We start from the raw sequence: 21,220 nt of genomic DNA, 5'->3' as shown, positions 1-21,220 counted from the left end.
GACGGCAACGGTCTTTTCCCCACAATAGGAGAGTCCAGAACTAGACGGTGTAGATTTAGGATGAGTGGGGACCGGTGGGGCAAGCAGAGGGTGGCACATATGGAATGGGCTGCCAAAAGCTGTGGCTGAGGCAGGTACCGGTACCACTGGAGAGGTGGAGCTGAACGCAGGAAATGGCGACTACCTGGGCACTGTGGTCAGCATGGACACATTGGGCCGAAGGGCCTTTATCCATGCTATATTTCTCTATGACTCTACGTCCTGAGGATGTGGCACTGGACATACCAGATATGTTGGAGGTCGTTATTCGCATTACTTAGACTGTGGAACAGCTGTAGAGGACTGGAGGGAGATAGAAGAGCACTTTTTGAAAGCAGGTAAAGAGTAAATTGGAAATTATTGACTAGCTAGCTTGACGCTGGTAATAGGCAAAATGCGCAAAGTTCAAAGTAAATTATCAAAGTACGTACAAGTCACCATATACCATCTTGAGATTCATTTTCTCGCAGGCATTCACAGTACAACAAAGAAATGCAATAGAATCCATGAAAAACTGCACCCAAAGAAAGACTGACAAACAACCAATGTGTAAAAGACGACAATCTGTGCAAAAAAAGTAGTAAATAAATAATTCTGAGAACATGAGCCCTTGAAAGTGAGTCCACAGGTTGTGGAATCAGTTCAGAGTGAAGGTTATTCACGCCGTTTCAGGAGCCTGATGGTTGTAACTCTTCCTAAGCCTGGTGGTGTGGGACCCAAGGCTCCTGTACCTCCTTCCCGATGGATACAGTGAGAAGGGAGCATGGCCTGGATGGTGGATGACAGCACCAGTAGTAGATTTGCTTAACGTTGGGGAGGGTTTTTTCCCTGTGATGAACTGGGCTGTGTCCGCTTTTTGTAGGTATTTCTGCTCATGGCCTTTAGTGTTTCCATAACAGGTCACTCTCCACTGCGCCCTGGTCGAAGTTTGTCAGACTTTTGGATGGCGTGCCAAATCTGTGCAAACCTCTAAGACAGCAGAGGCGTTGTCATGCCTTTTTTGTGATGGCACTTAGAAAAGATGTCACAGCTAAGCACTGGCTGAGTGACAGTATTGAAAAGTTACATGAAATCATGAAAGGGAAATCGTTTTTGACAAATCTGCCTGGAAGTTTCTGGAGGATGTAATGAATTGAATGGATGAGGAACAGCCAGTGAGTGGGTGCATTTGGACTTCCAGACAGCTTTCAGCCTGCAAAATTGAATCACCTGCACTGGGCTAAGGTGCTGGGATGGCTGGTTGATAGGAAATCAAGCGGCAGCACAGGGATCAGATTAACATAACGATGACCTTTACTTGCCCACATGTACATCCAAGCAGATAGTGAAAGGCGCCAACTCAAATCAGTGAGGATTGTGCTGGGTGTCACCACACTTCCAGACCCAACATAGCCCAGGGCTCACCAACCCTAACTGAATGGACTGTGGGAGGGCAGCGGAACACCCAGAGGAAACCCACTTGGTCATGGGGACCACATACAAACTCCTCGTTGGGAAGTGAACCCCAAACTTGCTGCCAGTGCTGTAAAGGGTTGCACCAACCGCTAAGCTAGTAAACTGCCCCACAGCGTATCCCCATGCTCAGTGCTGAGACCCCAGCTCTTAGTGAGATATATTGATGATCTGGATGAGGGAAGCAAATATAACGTCCCCAGCGTTTGCACATGACACAAAGCCAGCTCCCATCCTAGGGCGCAGAGATGGTCCAAGCCGACTCGGACAGGTCGAGGGAACGGCAGGATAACCACACCGCTTGCCACTTTGCTGGCGATGGATCAGGAAGTGTGCGCACCAAGACCTGGGTGTCCCAGTGACACCAGCTGCTGCAGGGGAGCAGACAGGCGCAGGAGACGGCGGCTCAAGGACACCCAAGGCAGCGCTGCTACCCTCCAGCTCCAGCGACTTGGGTTCAAGCCCCACACCGGGTGCACGCTCTCCCCACTCCCCCTGCGTGCCCCAGTTCCTCCCACATCACAAAGACGAATGGGATGGTAGGTAAAATGGCCGCACTGTTTACACCAGCGTGTGGGTGACAGGTAGATGAGGGGAACGTAGGAAGGATAGGTCACAGGTAAAGTTAATCTGTGTAGCCTCCTTCGACCTCGTCAGGGAACAATGACGCTGAATTTAGCGGTGCTCCCTCTTTGAGCTTTATCACCAGCTTTTGCACATTGGTTGTTCGGCAGTCTTTGTGCATAGCTTTTCATTGATTCTATTGTATTTCTTTGTTCCACCGTGAATGCCTGCAAGAAAATGAACCTCAGGACAGTACACGGTGACAGATACGTACTCTGATAGTAAATTTACTTTGAACTTTGAGCAGCTGGGGGCTGCATTTCGGCAAGATTGCTAACCGCCCCTCCCCCCCCCCCCCCCCCCACCGTTGTGGCTGGGCCCAGCAGCCGACAGCGACGGGTCAGAGAGGTGGCAGTAGCCAGCGCACGGCGTGGTCAAGCTCGGCTCAAGGTTGTGCCAGCTCGGCACTTATTTGGTGTGTGGCACTTACAGTGTTCGGCTGAGCCACTGCACCGACTGCCGCTGTATTATACAGAGCCCCTGGGTAGCACAGCTGACTCTACATCAGGAGAGGAAAAAGGTGTCAGTTACTACCGGCCTGTCACAATTCATTACATTTCTCCCAGTGTCGAAAGTCCTCACACCCCACCACCACCAACCACGGGCACAGGGGAAGGGAAATGAGGCTGCCCACAGGGAGGTCGAGTGTCGCATCGCCTGCACAGGGGAAGGGAAATGAGGCTGCCCACAGGGAGGTCGAGTGTCGCATCGCCTGCACAGGGGAAGGGAAATGAGGCTGCCCACGGGGAGGTCGAGTGTCGCATCGCCTGCACAGGGGAACGCGTGGTACAGTCACTTCCATCATAAGCAACGTGGGAGCACACCCCAAACACACATCACAAGCGCTCACTGGCACGTGCGTGTGCACACACACAGGCACACACGCAAACAGACGTGCAAACACACCCACACACAGTCCCGCAAACAGACGTGCCAACACACAGACGTGCGCACACACAAATCGATGCCTGCAGATACGCACAAATAGATGCCGCACACAGAGAGACGTGCACACACAGATACACATGCGTAAACAGGCATAAGAACACATACAGACAGATGCATAAACACAGAAACAGACAGGTAAACATAGAAACAGACAGATAAACACACACGGACAGATGCATAAACACAGATGTCCACACACAGACAAATGCACATACGTGCAAACATAAGCGTACCCACATCAGGGGTGGGGGGATGCTGAGGGCACCACCCTGATTCCAGTCACAATTTGAACAGTCCCTCCATCTGTCTTTCCCACCGTCCCCCTTTGGGCAGCAGCTCCACCTTACACTGGCAGGCTGCTGCCGGCCAGCAATGCAGACGGGCAGATCAAGAGAGGAGGAAGAGGGTGAAGGGGCTGGGTGAGAGGGAAGGAGGCAGTGAGAAGTTGGAGGAAAGGAACGGGGGGGGGGGGAGATGCAGAGCGGGAGGGCGGAAGGAGCTGGTTGGTATAGAAAGAGAGATGGGGCAGAGGAGATGGAAAGGAAGAAGGTGGGGCCGGCTGGTGGGGCAATGACATCGGCACCGGACCCGGGAGCGGAGGTTCCCAGGTTCAAAACCAGTCGGGTCCGTTCCCCAGTACGCTTTCCATCCATGCCGGGTTGAGCATCGAGATTGCAACTCGACCTCGTAAGATAAAGGGAAAAAATACTGCGAAAATGCCTGTGTGAGGAGTGGCGCGCCACACAGTCTCTCCCTCTCGCTCTGTGCCTTGTAAAAGCCGTGAAAAAGATATGACCACGGACGCACACATGCAGACTCGCACGCACGCAGGCAGACGCCAAAAAAAGGAAAGGAAGAAGGTGAGACAGGAAGGTGGGTGTTCTGGGAAGAGAGTGGGGAAGCATCAGGGACAACAGCAGAAAGAGGTTGGGGGGGTGGGGGAGACAGGGTGAGAGAGAAGGTAGCGGAGGAGACCCCGCAATATGAGGCTGTCAGCAGAGGCACCAGAATCACAGCGGCAATGGAACAAAATTCAACGTCGGCAGACAGAGGTCGGTGAGAAGAGGTGGAGAGAAACAGAGGGAGACAGAGGTAAGGGAAGCCTCTGAGAAAATCAGCCCAGAGGAAACACAAGGGCCAACAGATGTAGGAATCTGGAGCAACACACAAAATGCTGGAGCAACTCAGCAGGTCAGGAAGCAGCTTTGGAAAGGAATAAACAGTCGACATTAACAGCTGAGAGCTTTCATCGGGACCCCATCTTCATCCTTCTAAAGCGTCTCCGTCTGAAACGTTGACTGTTTATTCCTCTCCGTAGATGCTGCCCGACCTGCTGAGTTCCTCCAGCGTTTAGTGTGCATCACAAAACACAACCTACTCGAGGAGCTCAGTGAGCTGAGCAACACGTGTGGGGAGTGGGAGGAATTAGTGCAGGGTTTCGACCTGGAACATCAGCAATTCTTTCCTTCCCACAGATGCTGCTCAGCTCCTGAGATCTTCCAGTAGATCAGCTGCTGAGGTAGAACGTGATGCATGCGTGCGTGCGTGTGTGGCTGGCCCAGAGAACTTCAGACATAGCAGCGGAATTTGGCCATTTGCCTCATTGGATCTGCTCTGCAGGAAGGGCCTGGAGAAACAGGGGGGGCACCCAGTACTCCCCCTGCAGAGGAAAAGATTGGAGGTGAGGGTCACAGGGACAACAGCAATGCTGCCCAGAAGCTGTGCATGAAATGGACTTTCAAAGTTCAAAGTAAATTTATTAGCAAACTACGCATATATCACCATATACTACCTGAGATTCATTTTTGCAGGCGTTCACAATAGAACAAAGAACTACAATAGAATCAATTTAAAAAAACACTACACTGATTTCACCAAGCAGAGGCTAACAAATCTGTAGAATTCATAGTCACACAAGGCGGTGGGAGCCCAAGTCAATGGGTGCACTGAAGGCAGAGATTCATAGTTTCTCGATTGGTAAAGGACTGAAGGACACATCAGCCACGATCGAATGATAGAGCAGACTCGATGGGCCGAATGGTTCGGTGCTGCTCCTGTATCTCTGGGAGACCCTTTCAGAGTGACATCTCACAGAGCGGCTGGCGGGGGGGCGGGGGGGAAAGGAGGGCTGTGGAGGCAGTGGGACAATCCTGCCCTGAAAATATGCAAACATTGGGTCTTGTCACAGAGCTGGGCAAATGGCTGGCCAGGTACAAGGGGAGACTCTGTCCCAACAGCAGGAGGGGGAGACTGCTTCCCACCAAAGGAGGGGGAACGGGAGACCCTCCCCAGGGACGTGAACTACCAATTCAACCAGGGGGTGGGGGCAGCAGTTGTTGGAAACCTCCATTCTGGGAGGGCAGGGGACAGAAGACCCACCCTTCACTGTACTGCACCCCAACCTTGCCATTGCTACGCAAGGACACCAACCACCGGGAAGGAGCACCGGCTCGCACGACTACAAACTCACCACAAAGGGGCTGTAGGAGCTGCCACCCCCTCGAGGCCGACCTGCTGACGGAAGGACCGACATTCCCGACGAGAAGATTCCCAGAGCGTTGAGGTTCAGACCCGGAATCAGGTTGACTTGTTGCTGGAAGAGTAGTCGGTGAACCAGAGTCAGGCTTTGGCAGTGTGATTCTCCGAGTCCCACCGCACCTGCCCCCCGCCCCCAGCTCCCACCCCCGCCATCCCTCCCTCTTCCGGAGCCCAAATCTTCGCAGCAATTCCTGACTTGGGAATGCAGAACAGTATAAAGCAGGAGCAGGCCTTTCTGCCCACAGTGCTGTGCTGAACTAATTGAGTGCTTTACTGAACTAATCCCTTTTACCAATACAATGTCTGTGTCTGTCCCTTCTCTGCAAATTCATGTTCCGATGTAAAAGCCTCCAACACCCGTCTCATCTGCCTCTACCAGCACCCTTGGCAGCGTGTACCAGTCACCCACAACTGCGACGGAATACAAACTCACCCCACAGTTTCCCTTTCAACTTGCCCCCTCTCACCTTAAATGCAAAAGTATCAGACATTGGCAGAGAGAAGATATCGGCTGTCTCCTCTGCTTATACCTCTCATGGTCTGATAAACCTCTGACAGGTTTCCCATCTGCAGCCACTGGGTCGGGGGCCAGGGGGGTGAAGTCGGAATCGTGCAACCAAACTGGCAGACGCTGCCATCAGAGCTGGTGACCCGACCCTCGGCTGACCAACCCCCGGCATTACTGTAAAACCGAGACGGCCGCCGCCAGCGCTCTCAGAGACGGCAGCAGGTAGTGCTGCTGATCTCCAACGCACCGACCGACACGCAGGGCCCACAGCAAAACCCAGAGCAGCTGGAGCTTCAGTCTGTGGCATCGAGGGAACTGGGTGAACCTTAAACCACTTTAAAGGAGGAAACCGAAGAGAGTGTCGCTTTCCGAGTTTGGATTTCACAATAGCATTTTAGTTGTGCCCGCATGTTCCCTGCTGCTGCAAGGGTCAGGGGTGCGTATACAGGTGTCCCCCGCTTTTCAAACGTTCGCTTTACGAAAGACCTACGTTAGTTCCCTGTTTTCGCTAACAGAAGGTGTTTTCACTGTTACGAAAAAAAGCAGCACGTGCCCCGAGCAGCTGCTCTCCCCCGGATTCGGAACGGCATTCTCGCCGGCATTGCTTAAACACGAGCCTGTGAGCAGCCGTTTGCAAGATGAGTTCTAAGGTATCAGAAAAGCCTAAAAGAGCTTGTAAGGGTGTTACACTTAGTGTAAAACTAGACATAATTAATCGTTTTGATCGTGGTGAACGAAGTAAGGACAAAGTGAGTTTGGCTTGTGGAAGTTGACGAAGGTGATGTCGAAGAGGTTTTGGCATCTCATGACCAAGAACTGATCGATGAAGAGCTGATGCAATTGGAAGAGGAAAGGATAACAATCGAAACTGAATGCAGTAGCGAACGGACCGAAAGTGAAGTCGTCCAGGAACTGAACATGAAGCAACTGCGTGAGATTTTCACTGCAATGATAAAGTACGACTTTAATTTTGGAAGGGTACGTCGGTTTAGGATATTTTGCAGGATGGCTGAAGTGCTTACAAAGAACTGTATGATAGAAAAATGCGCGAGGCTAGCAGTCAAGCATGCTGTCATTTTTCAAGCAGTTCCACGTCATCCACAGCAAACGACAAACCTCGACCTTCAACATTGAGGCAGGCAGACGCAGAAGATAACCTGCCTGCCCTGATGGAAGTAGACGGCATCTCAGTGTCCCACCACCCCAACCCCCGGGACGCGGACAGATACGAATTCGTGGAGAATGCAGCGGTAGCCGGCCGACATTTACGTGCCAGGCGGCACCTAATTGATTAGCTTGTTTATTTCGACTTTTTTCTTAAAGATATGCTGGGTGTGTTCTGGCTACCGCTGTATGCTTCGCAGATGGGTATCGGTTTGCTGCCTGGAGGTTGGGGGCCACTGCACCACCCCAACCTCCGACAGCTCAGCCTAACACACCATCATCAGTGTGCTTGGCGCTGTCTTCCCGATTCTCGTAAGTGATACTACACTGTACATACATTATTTCTACTTTATATAGGCTGTGTATTTTTATGTGTTATTTGGTATGATTTGGCAACTTCATAGCTTAAAGGTTACTGGAGAGAGTGTTTTTGCCCAGAGCGCTTGCGTGAGATTTTCGCTACGGAGAACAGTGCAGGCAATGATTGTAGAGGAGTATTTCTACTTTATATAGGATGTGTATTTATCATATCATTCCTGCTTTTACCATATGTTATTGTTATCTTAGGTTTTAAGTGTTGTTTGGCATGATTTGGTAGGTTATTTTTGGGTCTGCGAACGCTCACAAATTTTTCCCGTATGAATAAATGGTAATTGCTTCCTCACTTTACGACATTCCGGTTTACGAATCGTTTCATAGGAATGCTCTACCTTCGGATAGCGGGGGAAATCTGTACTGAGGCACACGTCTGGGTGGTTTCACCCTAACCAACAGAGGGCGCTCTCCACACCCAAGCTGATGGGACAACAGAGACACAAGGAACTGCAGATGCTGGAATTTGGAGCAACACACAACGTGCTGTGGCTCAGGCAGCGTCTTGGGTGGGGAAATGGGTCATCGAGGTTTTGGGTTGAAATCCTTCACGTGGACTGAAAGACAAAGGAGAGATGGCGGGTACGAAGAGGCGCAGCAAGAGCTAGCAGGTGATAGGTGGATCTAGGGGTGGAGGGGCGATAATCACAATTTGTTTTGGGCCGAGACCCTTTATCAGGAGGGGTGACACTGAACATTGAATTCTCTATCCTCTAGTAAACTGCTCCTTCCCTCCCTATGCCTTTTCTCTCTCCTCCTGATGTGTGCAGTTCCTCCTACACCTGTCCCAACACCCCATCATCCTCTTGTTCCCTTCCTGCATCTACTTCACCTGCCCATCACTCACACTCCTCCCACAGGTTCCTTCACCGTCCCCAAGGCCTTCACAGTGTGAAGCGTGCTAACATTCTGGGGCATTTCCAGATGGAGGAGGAGGTAGTGTTAGATCTTTTAAAGAACATTCAAGTGGCTCAAATCCCCTAGTATGTGATGCGATATACCCCAGGTTATTTAGAAAGGCAAGAGATAAGATTTCTGCAGCTTTGACCAGTATCTTCGTGTCCTCCCTAGCTACAAGCAAGATCCCAGAGGACTGACGAATGGCCAACGTAGTTCCATTATTCACAGAGGGAAATGAAAAGTCTTACGTCAGTGGTAGGAAAGTTTTTTGAGAAGGAATGTTCTTCTTACAGTTCTTCTGGAAGCTTTTTGGGTATCACATTACTTGAATGTGGATTTCACATTTTTTTTGAATAGGGGCTAACTGGTTAACCTTTATCTACAAAATTTGAGTGGTATTTACTGCTGTAAACAAATTGGTATAAGGCGGCTACGCTACCTTGTCTTGGTCTCTTTACTCCTTTGCCTTCTCTCGCTACTAGGCTCTTTCATCTTATGCTTTCATCCCTTTTTTCTTTTAACCCCTAATAAACAATCATAAGCAACAAGTTTAATGCCTCATTTTTGACTCTTTGAGATCTTGGATCAAAAACATCAGCATCTAACACTGGAGTAGCCACAGGCTGGCTGCGAAGATTTAAGGACTTGGAAGTCCAGACGAAGGAGAGACTTTTGGCTGGCAAATTTAAAAGGAGGTAAGACCTAGGTCCTTATATTTTACAAATTGTCTGAGAAATCACCAAGTTCTTGTTTCACACTCCATCTAATGTAAGTTTAAGGGCAAAGGAAAACTATCACAAACAAGAGAAAGCCTGCAGATGCGGTGCGTGTTGCAAAGGAAAACTATTGTACTTGCTGCGCTGAAAAAAAAAGATCAGCACTGCTCAAACTAAATGCATACAAACCAACCGTATACTAGTGCTTTAAAAAAAACATATTGATTGCAGTCTGGTGTGGAAAAAATTGTCATTTGCAAACCAGAAATATCAATTGCAATCCTATTCTATTTCGATTGCAACGCTCAAATAGAAGTTCAATCACAATCTTAGAACAATATCCCTATTGCAATCCTAAACAATACTTTGATTGCTTTCCAATAACCCAATGGTATTTTGATTGCAATCCAGGTGATGAAGAGTACGTATAAATTACATGCCACATGAGATCGAATTATGACAATAGCTAAAGCCTTGACACCCGTTACAGAAAAGGGGCGTTGAATCTCCAGTTGATACATGTGAACAGACAACTGAGGGTTTGAGTTCCTGCCTGAGTAAAATGCTTCAATTTGACGAGATTAATGAAATGTGACTCTTGCATGATTTTGAGGAAGCTTGGAATAAGATCCAGAGAATGCCTTCAAGTAAGGAAAAAAACCGGCTGGACGGTAGCAGTATTATCACAGTTAGGAAAGCGCAAGCAGTTGGGTTAGAACAGATCCGTGAGTTTAAGCTAACGTGGTCAGCTTGGGAACCGAAATCTGAGAGGTAACTGAACAAGTGGAAAAGTTAACTGCTCAGTTAGAAAAGGAAAGGGAAACCTGTGATAATCTACCAAAAAGAGTTTATGATAGAGACAGTAAAATGTCTAAACAGCACAATTTTTGCATTAACGGGTGAAAAAACATGTTAAGTACAATTGAATGGAAGTGCATTGTACGGAGCTAAGAAGCAAACTGAAGCAGTATGAGAAAGCTCAGCAGGGACCTCAAGTGGGCGGTCCTGCCAGTGAAGCTTCTACTTGAGAAACACCCCCTACGTTGGGCAGTCCTCCGACACAGTGCCACCACCCAAACTCCGAGGAGCTACAGCACGGACATGACGCGGACTCTACGGTGGCCTCCAGTGACTCAAGTGAGAATGACAACAAGATTTGCAGCTTGCTCCATTAAAAACCAGGGAAGTGAAGACACGCAGGAATCTATAAAAGGGGACAGATGGTTTTCCAATCAACCACCTGAACCAGAAAAGATTGATAAGTGTTTAAAAGTTGTTCCACATCCTTAAAAAAAAGGAAGTTTAAAGACCTGAGCTGAGCTTCAACATATTAAGAACGTATAAAAAACTGCACCAATATGATAGCATCCAAATTTTGGCTACGATGTTGTCTTCTCAGCAAATCAGACATTGAATTGTAGAGTTGAGGACAACATGAGAGATGATAAACAAAATAGGGAAGATGGTTGGAACGTTGTTAAGAGGCGATTGGGAGAACATGCCCCAATACAGAATGATAGGAGGAAAAGTGGCTTATTGAAGCAAAAGATTTTGGATGGTGTTTCTGAATATGAGAAGTACTACAGGACGGTATGGTTGAGTTATTTAGGAGTTCTGAGAGTAAATGAAGATAACATAGAGGACCCAACATATGGTCCCCTGAAGTCAGCTTTTATGGATGGCTTGAAACCAGATACTGCCAAAATGGTGAAGCTGACAAAACTGAATCGGAATGAAGTTGGTTTTCCCAGGTCGTAAGCTAGTGCGAGCCGCCACACAAGGAGAACGAGTTACGGAAATCCAAGTAAGATGATTGCAGGTGGGTTAGTTACCTGTTGATCAACAGCTATTGACCATGAGTCAACAGCCATTAAGCAGCAGAAGTTCACTGGAACCCAACGCGTGCAATCAGAGTCCCAAGCCACACCGGCGGGGTCAATCCCCAAAAGCAAAATGTCACTTTAGTGGCAGGAACGGACATTTGGGCTAGAAGTTGTTGGCATAGAAAACAAGGTGGACAACAGAACCAAGCTCAATAGCAAGTTCAACCCTGGGCCTCACAAAAGTTGGGAGATTCTAATTTGATGACATGTTCCCAACAAACAATGTGGATGTAATGGAAGAGTTGTCGAAGTAAAAACAAATGTCTAAGCCTTTCCCTGCAGCCCTTGCTTGCCTTGATAGCACAAAACCTAGAAGGCTCATATGTTAACTGGCTCACTGGGAATGGATATGCTGAATTCTTGTTAGACTATGATGACCATGACTGTGAAAGAATAATAACATGCCATAAAGATGGAAATTATTACAAGAAAACGCCTCTATTGAACCCAGATCTGATTCTGTACACCGATGGCTCTTTAACGACTGAGGAATGAACTTGAATAGCTGGATGAGCCATTGTTTGGGAAACTGAATTGGTGGCATCAGGAAGCACGGCTCCTGGAACCTTTGCGCAAGAGGCAGAACTTAAAGCTCTGATTGAAGTCTGTCAGGTGGCAGAAAGAAGATCAGCTCATATTCACCCGGATTATCAATATGCTTTTGGAGTTGTTCATGATTTTGGAAACTTATGGAGACCAGGGGAATTTCTTATGGCTGAAGGAACCCAATCAAGAACAGATAACTAGTACGAGAACTCAAGGATGTCAGACAACGGTGGTTAGAAGTTGCTGTATTAAAATGTAAAATTCACTCCAAAATGATTACAATGGAAAGCAGTGGAAACACATTCGTGAATAAAATTGCAAAAGAAGGCAACAAGGCAAGGGGTGAAATAAATAAAAGTAGTTAAAGAAGTTTAGGTGAAGACATATGCAGTGAACCTGACAACTGAAATTATGGAAACGAACATACAAGATATTAGAGAGATGCAAGCTCAATGCTCCAACTAGAAAAGTGGTTCTGGATGGAAAATGGTGGGAGATTAAACAGTGATGGAGCATGGAGTTATGACATCAGTCACAGACCAGCAGCTCCAATTATGTTGCTTCCTTATCTGGCACAGAAGTAACACTGCCTAGGACACATTGGAGTAGAAAAGATGATCAGCAGATTCTCCCAGTGGTGGTGGAATCCAAAGTTTAGGGCACAAGCTTGACAAATGTTTGGAATATGCATGACGTGCCAGAAAACAAATTCTGGAGCAGTGGAGAAGCTTCCACAATTGAGTGCTCCTGCCCCACCTGGTCCATCTTTACACTTACAAGTAGACTGCTTTACTTTGCCAAAGTGTCAAGGATATGTACACAGACATCCCACCCTGCAAAAATTCATTTCAGGGAGGTAGCACCATCAATTTGCAGGAGACTCACGGAGCTTCCGGGAGAGGTGGGATGTCTGCAATAGAGTAGCTCCTTAGCAGCTAGCCAGCTAGTTTAAATAATGTTAGCTATGCTAATGAACAAATGACACCTGTTAAACTCACCTCAACATGTCTTTTACAGTCTTAATCCACCATGGGCAAACAGAAAAGTCACTGTTGCAAACAGTGCAGCGAGCAACACTGTCATTATTTTTGACCCCTATTAGGCAGGAGTACACTTTAGGGTAGTCTGGGGTGATGTACATTTTATATTTTCTTTTTTTGGAACACTCTCCCATGGCGCACACTTTCTCTCTCTCTTGCACGCGCTCACTCTCACGCTCTTAAAAAAATTGATTTCCGGGATATTGTATATAATTTGCGGGCATCAGGGTGGCGCTATTAGTATGCGGGAGACTCCCGGAACTTCCAGGAGAGGTGGGATGTCTGTGTATATGTACTGGTTATAGTGGACAAGCTTTGGAGATGCGTGGAAGCTATTCCAGCAAGGAAAGGCACTGCCACACACACAGCAAAAACAATGATCAAGGACTATACTCCTAGGTGAGGATTGCCCTGTCACATCGATTCTGACCAAGGAACACATTTCATTGGGAGTGTTTGCCAGGAATTACGTCGACATTGAATAGTCTTTTCATTCAATGCAGTGTGTATCCACTCTCTTTTACCTTCTGCTTTCACTGCCGAGTTAGTAACCAAGTCAGACGAACCAGGAATCAGAATTGGAGTCAGGACAAGTCGAACGAATGATTAGAATCATCAAACAATGATGACTAAGTATCACAAGGAAGGAGTACCATGGCCTACGACTATTCCTCTGGTCTTGTGTAGTATCATAGCAACCTCAAACACAAGTCCACTCGAAGTTAGCAACAGGGCATCTGTCACTGCCGAGAGCTCTTAATCTCAGAGGCACTCACTTACACATTATGGCAGACACTTTAATTAACTATTGCGTAAAATTAACCAAACCTGTACTGTCTGCTTCTCAACATGTTTCTGCCACTTGGAGTGATCGAACAGGAGGAGGACACACCCTGATTCCTGGTGAGTGAGTCCCGATTTGAAAACCCCTCAAGGAACCACTGGGAGCTGGATGGAAAGACCCTTATCAAGTGCTGCTGGTTTCTAACTTGGCGGTGAAAGCAGAAGGTAAAAGTAAGTGGCTACGTGCTAACCCCTGCAAATGGGCAACAAGCCATTAACAAGTGGTTAATCTGCTAGTAACCCCTGACTCAGCGGTGGGCTACAGTAAGCAAATCACTACCAAGCCAGAATACTGTCACTAACAAGCGAGAACAAAGTCGACAACTACTGGACATTATGGAGTTTATTCTAATATTATATGCTCTTGTTATATTTCTGCCAATTGAGATGACTCATAATCTATACTTGCAGGTATCACTTGGATTGGCTGGTGGTGCTAATGCCTCTAGCTATATATACCACACACTTCAAAATGTTCACCTGTGCTCACACCCAGAACAAACATGTGCCCTCTTTCTTAAGCAAAGTTCATGATCACAATCCAGTAATGGTGATACTGACGTTATGCCTGTGAGTCATTATTCTCAGGGGAGACATAAATATTGGATGATCATGCCCTCCCACATACTGCCTGGAACTGGATCAGTTACGAAAATATAACCAGCATGATTTAGGGGATCATATCATTTCTGACCCTACACACGTCTTCTCCTGGGATATCTTCATATCTGCATCTAATGTTCATGACAAACCAATTAAATGACCCGGATCTGGGCCATATCCTCCAAATATCCGGACCTGCCTCTCGGTTTTTTTTTGCACCTTACTTTCCAGTTTTCTATTTTCAATTTATGATTTATAATTTAAATTTTTAATATTTACTATTGATTTATAATCCAGGGAGCGGGAAGCGCAGAATCAAATATGGTTGTGATGATTGTGTGTTCTAGTATCGATTGTTTGGTGACAATAAAGTATAAAATCTTTTCATGTGTTCACTATAAAAGCTACCTTTTGTTGAGTTCAGGAAGTACTATTTCAGTAAGATATAATTTATATGAAATTTTACTTTATGTTGTGGTAATGACTCCAGAATTTTTATTGACAATATCCATCATAAAAAGTTCCTGTCAAATATGAAGAAATAGCCAACCACACACTTGATGACGATGGAACAACTGTGGGCAGAGTTTCAGATGGTGTCGAGGTGGTGTACAGGAGAGATATAAATCAGCTGGTTGAGTGGTGCTGCAGCAACAACTTCACACTCACTGTCAGTAAGACCAAAAAATTGATTGTGGACTTCAGAAAGGGTAAGACAAGGAAACACTCACCAATCCTCCTCGCAGCATCAGTCGTGGAAAGGGTAAGCAATTTCAAGTTCCTGGGTGTCAATATTTCTGAAGCTCTATCCTGGGCCCAGCGTTACAAAGGGAGGCACGGCAGCGGCTATATTTCATTAGGGGTTTGAGGAGATTTAGCAAGTCACCAAGGACAGTCACAAATTTCTACAGATGTACCATGGAGAGCATTCTAACTAGCTGCACCGTCTGCTATGGAGGGGCCACTGCACAGGAACAAAATAAGCTGCAGACAGTTGCAAACTCAGCCAGCTGCATCATGGGCACTAGCTTCCCCAGCATCCAGAACATCTTCAAGCAGCGATATCTCAAAAAGGCAGCATCCATCATTGAGGACATGCCCCCTGCTCATTGCTATCATCAGGTAGGAGGTACAGAAGCCTAAAGATACACACACTCAGTGATTCAGGACCAGCTTCTTCCCCTCTGCCATCTGATTTCTGAATGGACGTGGAACCGTGAACAACACCTCACTACTTTTCTTTTCTCTTTTTGCACTATTTATTTAAAATTAGCTTTTATATATATATATATATATATAGTTAGTGTAAATTTGTTTATTATTATGTATTGCAATGTACTGCTGCCAGCCACATAACAGCAAATTTGATGACATGCTGGTGATATTAAATAGATTTTGATCCTGAGTATGGAATAATATATACTTTATGTCACAAAACGGGTCTTCTATCTCTCCTCCAAGTAACTGGTTGGGATCTTGTTATTTGGGTTATGGCTTTCTTGCTATGAGACATACACAGACTTTATCTTTACACCCTGAGTCTAGAAGTAAACGAGGCATTTTCAGGAGCAGTTTGCTTTGCATCAATTTTATCTCCATTTCATAGTTTTGCAAGGAGTCTAAGAGAGATTTAAAATCTTGCTGCAGCCTTAGAGTAACCAATGACACTGCTGAAGCCTTGGGAACGGTAACAATATTCATATAAACACAAGAAATTCTGCAGATCCTGGAAATCCAAAGCAACACACACAAAATGCTGCCTGACCTGCTGAGTTCCTCCAGCATTTTGAGTATGTTGCTAAGGTAACAACAGAAATGGTCGCCATGCGTAAGATGGTTTTTCAAAACCGTAAGGCATTAGATCTTCTCTTAGCAGTTAATGGGGGGGGGGGGGCAGTTATAGACAGGGAGTGTTGTACTGGCATAACCTGACAAGTCTGAAGCCATACAGTAACTGCTTTGGCTGATCATATTTGCAATGAAACAGCTGAAATACATCAACCTGATGGATAGCAAACACGAGAAAATCTGTAGACACTGGAAATCAAAGCAAAGCACTGAGTTCCTCCAGCATTATGTGTGTGTTGTTAATTTGATGGATGGCATTTCTTCATTTAAGTCTAGGAAGCTGAACTCAATATTATGAGTCATAATATTTGTCCTGATTTGGCTTATCATAATTGCCATCTTTTTTTTTAAACTTGTACAAGGGCAATCATTAATAGACAAGTTCAAACTCACACAAGTGTCCCTACTTAACAAAACCAATCTACCTAGCAATGACATAAGCCTATGAATACTCTTTGATATTTCCATCTTAGGTGAATTTTTTTGATTATTTTAATGTACTGTCGATGCCACCAGTTCTTCTGCCTCTGAATTTTCAGATGTAATGATTCTAAACATGTGATTTGTAATCAAAGGAGGTGGGGGATGTTGGATTAAACTGTTTCATTATTTTCCTTATAATGTATTTTTTTATGTTTGTTTATATTTTATACAAGTACCTATATACATGTAACTACTTAGTGTGTTTCCTACTGGTTACAGTTCTTCTGTATCATATCATTCCGAAAACTTCTTGGATATTATTTAAATTGCGGCTGTCTGATTGGTTAATTCTACCACATTTGAATGGTATTCACGGCTGCTAATAAATTCATACACGGTGGCTAAACCACGTTACCTTGGTCTCTTTCCTGCCCCACCATCCCTCCGTTCTCTTAAGTAACAAGGTTATGCCTCATTCTTGACACCTGAAGATCCTTGGATCAAAAACATCAGCGTTTGGCTGCATCTGGAGGAACCAGCATTCAGTTCTGGTTGCCCTGTTATGGGAAGGGCGTGGAGGCAGAAGAGACTTACCAGGATGCTGCCTGGATTTCAAAGGCATCTGCTGCAAGGAGAGGCTGGACAAGCCTGGGTTGTTTTCTCTTGGTCCAGCAGAGGCTGAGTGCAGGTTTGATATGAGATTGAGAAGACTATGATTGGTATAGACAGCCAGCATCTTTCTCCCAGGGTTGACATGTCTAATAAAAGGGGCCAAGCACTTTGAGGGGTGGGGGGAGGGTGGGAGAGCTGAAAGTAGATGTGCTGAGCGTGTTTTGTTTCGCAGTGATGAGTGCCTGCAATGTTCTGCCCGGGGCGGTGCTGGAGGCAAATACAAGGGAGGCTTTCAAGCAGCTCTTAGACAGGCAAATGGAAGCAGGAAATGGAAGGATATGGACATCATGTAAATGGAAGCAACAGGTTTACTTTGACATCCAAGTACTAATTTAATTAGTCTGGCACAACACTGTGGGCCAAATCGTCTGTTCCTGTGCTGTGCTCCCTCCACAACCGGCAGAGAGACCGCGGTGTGCACCATCGACAAAGTGTACTGAGTCACTCACTCAGCCTGTTCCAGCATCCGTCCCAGATCCACGACCTTCACCAGCAAAGGCAACATGTACCGTAAACCACAAGACACAGGAGCAGAATTAGGCCATTCAGCCCATTGAGTCTGCTCTGCCATTCCATCACGACTGATTCATTATCCCTCTCAATACCATTCTCCTACCTTCTCCCGGTAACCTTTGTATAGGCATCCGTTAGTCTCATGAGACCATGGATTTGCGCCTTGGTGGGTTTCCAGGGCGCTGGCCTGGGCAAGGTTGTATGGAAGACTGGCAGTCAGCCATGCTGCAAGTCTCCCCTCTCCACAGCATCGATGTTGTCCAAGGGATGGGCACTAGGGCCGATACAGTTTGGCACCGGTGTCGTCGCAGAGCAATGTGTGGTTAAGTGCCTTGCTCAAGGACACAACACGCTGCCTCAGCTGAGACTTGAACTAGCGACCTTCAGATCACTAGACCGACGCCTTAACCACTTGGCCATGCGCCAATAGCTGTAACTTTTGACGACCTGATTAATTCAGAACCCACCAACTTCTGCATTAATTATACCCAATGACTAAGCCACACAGCTGTCTGTGGCAATGAACTGCAGATTCACGAACCTCTGGCTAAAGAAATTCCTTCTCATCTCTGTTCTAAAGGGATGTCATTGTATTCTGAGGCTGTGCCCTCTGGTCCTGGACTCCCCCACTTTTGGAAACATCCTCCCCATGTCCACTCTATCTAGACTATTTAATATCTGATAGGTTTCAACAAGAACCCCCCCCACCCCCCATTCTTCTAAACTCTGGTGAGTACAGGCCCAGAGCCGTCAAATGCTCCTCATGCATTAACCCTTTTAATCCCGGGATACTTCTCATTCAGTAAGATGGCGACGTGCTTGTTCACACTGGCTTCTTTGGGTCCAAACAAAGGTGTAATTGTTCATTCTTTATGACTTTTCTATGATCACAAAACCCTGTTTGGACATTGGTAATGTAGAATACTGAAAGTCTGATTCACTGGATCACTGGCAAGATCGAGAGTGAGGGAGCTGCATGGCCTCCATTGCTGGCTGGCGGTCGGTTGTCTGTTGGGAAAAGGATGCCCGAACTGGCTGTGCGCTGATGGATTCTGCTCTGGGTTGAGGGGCTGGCCCCTCCCAACAGTGCTGCCCCCCAGTGTTCACTCAGTGAAATACAAGCTGAACTGTGTTCATCTGTGGCGCACTTGCGGGAGATGAGGAACTGCTGTGGGCTTGTTCTTGCAGAGACATGGCTCCAGGATAGTATCCATCCAGGACATTAATCTACAGGCCACGACACTCAGGGACTCAGACTATATAAATATTTTAAAATATTTTTGTGGCTATATTTTTCTTTATGTGCTTTATTTTCTTTATGTAACTTTATGTGTGATGAGTGCTGTGTGTAACTGTTGGTACTCTGTGTTGCACCTTGGCCCTGGAGAAAAGCTGTTTGGTTTGGCTGTGTTGTTTGTGGTTGAATGACAATTAAACTGGAACCTGAACGTGCTCTGGACCCTCAGTATTGGAGATCACCCCCATATCACCACAGCTCCCTGATCACATTCTGCCTCGATGTGAGATAAATCTCACCAGAACACATATCCTTCAGCAAGATTAGAGCAGACATTGACGAGGTCTGGAAGCAAGTGGTTCTGAACCTTCCCACCTTCGCAGTTATCTACATGAGGTGCTGCCTTAAGAAGGTAGCATCCATCATCAAAAATCGACTCACAGCTACCATCAGATCAGGCAGTAGATAGAGAACGCTGAAGTCCCACCTCTTCAGGTTCAAGAACAGCTACTTCCCTTCAACCATTCATTTCTTGAACCAACCTGCATGACTCGGTATAGCAACTTTACCAATACCGACTACTCAGCACTACAATGGACTATTTTTGTTGTAATTGTGTTCTTGTTAAGACTTTGTGTGATGTGTTGTTTGGTTTTGTTTTTTCTTATGAAAGCTGCTGATCTGATGCTCTGTACCTGCGACGCTGTTTCAGTGAACCTGTGCGCACATATACTTGTGCGTACGACCACAAACCAGACCTTCACTGGTGACCCACACAGGTCTCAGGGAGCAAACGTCACCAGGCTCCACACTAACACTCAGGAGCCTGTGCATGGGTAAACACCGAGATATAGGTTGCTGGGTGCTGACTAAACCAACCCCAGCCCATCTTGCTACACAATCCACGTCCTCCTATCGCGATCACATTCCTGCGCCCATCTAAAAGCCCAAGTACCCCCCTAGTTGCCTCACCACAATGCCTGGCAATACATTCTTGGCACAAGGGAAGGGTGTCCTCAGCGAAGCCTGTGCCCCCCCCCGCCCCCCGTGCGCGGAACTCACATTCAGGGCAGCGAGGTCGTTCTCGTATGCCTCTCTGAGCTTCTTCATGATCTCTGCCTGGGCTTTGGAACAGGCCTCAATGCTCCCCTTCACCGTGATGGTTCTCTCTGGGTTGTACAGCGTCAGGTCGTGTAACCTGCCAAAGCACAGCACGCAGCGTTAGTACATAAACATTCCCGATTACGAGACCACCCCCCCGGGCTGTAACAGTGCTGCCCTGTGGCGGGGTATGTGGGCACAATGGAAGGTGGAGGTGGGGGGGGGGGAGTGGTGGGTGGAGTCTGGGGGGACTGGGCTGTATTCAGCAGCGTTACACAGTTGAGGAAGGCTATGCTCACGCTGCTGCTGTCAGAACGACCCTCCCCACGGGTATTCTCCCAGTGTTGATGCCTTGAAATTCTTTCCTCAAAGCTCAACGCACCCCATCATTCCAGCGGAGGGACAGGGGCCAGACAGACCCTGCCTAATCCCAAGCTTAAAGGTAAAGGTGGGTTGGGCAGGGTGAGTATTTGTTGGGGGTGGATTAAAGGCAGAGCTGGCCTGTTTCCACTCCCAGTGGTGTTTGTTGAGGAGGCACAGCGATGAAGGCCACAGTGTACCCGATAACTGGGTGAGCCTCCAGATTTCCCCACGACCACTCGCTTGGCGACTGTCATAGTGGTTTATTATCGTCATAAACTGAGATACAGGGAGATGTTTCGTTGGAAGATTACAGATTAGCTTTGTCACATGTACATGGAAACGTGCAGTGAAATACGTTGTTTGCAGCAAATCAAATCAGCGGGGATTGTGCTGGGGAGCCCACGTGTCGGCGTGTTTCCGGTGGAAACATAGCAAGCCCACAGCTCACTGGCCCTAACTGTTCGTTCTCTGGACTGTGGGTGGAAACTGGAGCACCCGTAGAACTACGCGATCACAGGCAGAACATAAAAACTCCTTACCGACAGTGGCCGAAATTGAAGCCCAGCCTCACGACTGGCGTTTTAATAGTGTTATGCCAACCGCCATGCCACCGTGACTTGTACTCAGGTTCGGCCTTTCCCCAGCTCGGGCCAAGGTAGCCCACCACCCAGCCCCAGAGCCTCGGCCCAACTCACGAGGAGATGGTGATCTTGGTGCCCGTCTCCTGCTCTATCTTCTTCAGGTTGCGACCCTCCTTGCCGATGAGCCGGCCCACAAAGCTGTCATGAGCGAGGATCTTCAGCGGGATCTCCTCGGTGCTGCTGGGACAGAGACAGGTGTTACACACACGGGCCGCTGCCTCGCTCGCACACTCCACAACTCAAGAC

At 47.2% G+C, this 21,220-nt stretch overlaps 1 protein-coding gene across 1 annotated transcript in view; it reads right to left on the bottom strand.

Annotated features, from left to right (window-relative positions):
* The window catches only part of LOC140198719 (insulin-like growth factor 2 mRNA-binding protein 2), a 198,764-nt gene that overhangs the window by 27,567 nt on the left and 149,977 nt on the right, over window positions 1-21,220 (bottom strand). The window contains exons 8-11 of the mRNA XM_072259735.1: window positions 21,029-21,151; window positions 19,932-20,067; window positions 5,534-5,656; window positions 2,546-2,614 (exon numbers count right to left, since the gene is read on the bottom strand). Coding sequence (XP_072115836.1) covers window positions 2,546-2,614; window positions 5,534-5,656; window positions 19,932-20,067; window positions 21,029-21,151 — 451 coding nt within the window. The remainder of the gene's footprint in view (window positions 1-2,545; window positions 2,615-5,533; window positions 5,657-19,931; window positions 20,068-21,028; window positions 21,152-21,220) is intronic.

The sequence above is a fragment of the Mobula birostris genome, chromosome 6 (assembly GCF_030028105.1).
Source record: "Mobula birostris isolate sMobBir1 chromosome 6, sMobBir1.hap1, whole genome shotgun sequence".
In the NCBI taxonomy this organism is placed as follows: Eukaryota; Metazoa; Chordata; class Chondrichthyes; order Myliobatiformes; family Myliobatidae; genus Mobula; species Mobula birostris.
The sequence above is the reverse complement of the archived record's forward strand: the minus strand, read 5'-3'. Positions and strand labels throughout refer to the sequence as shown.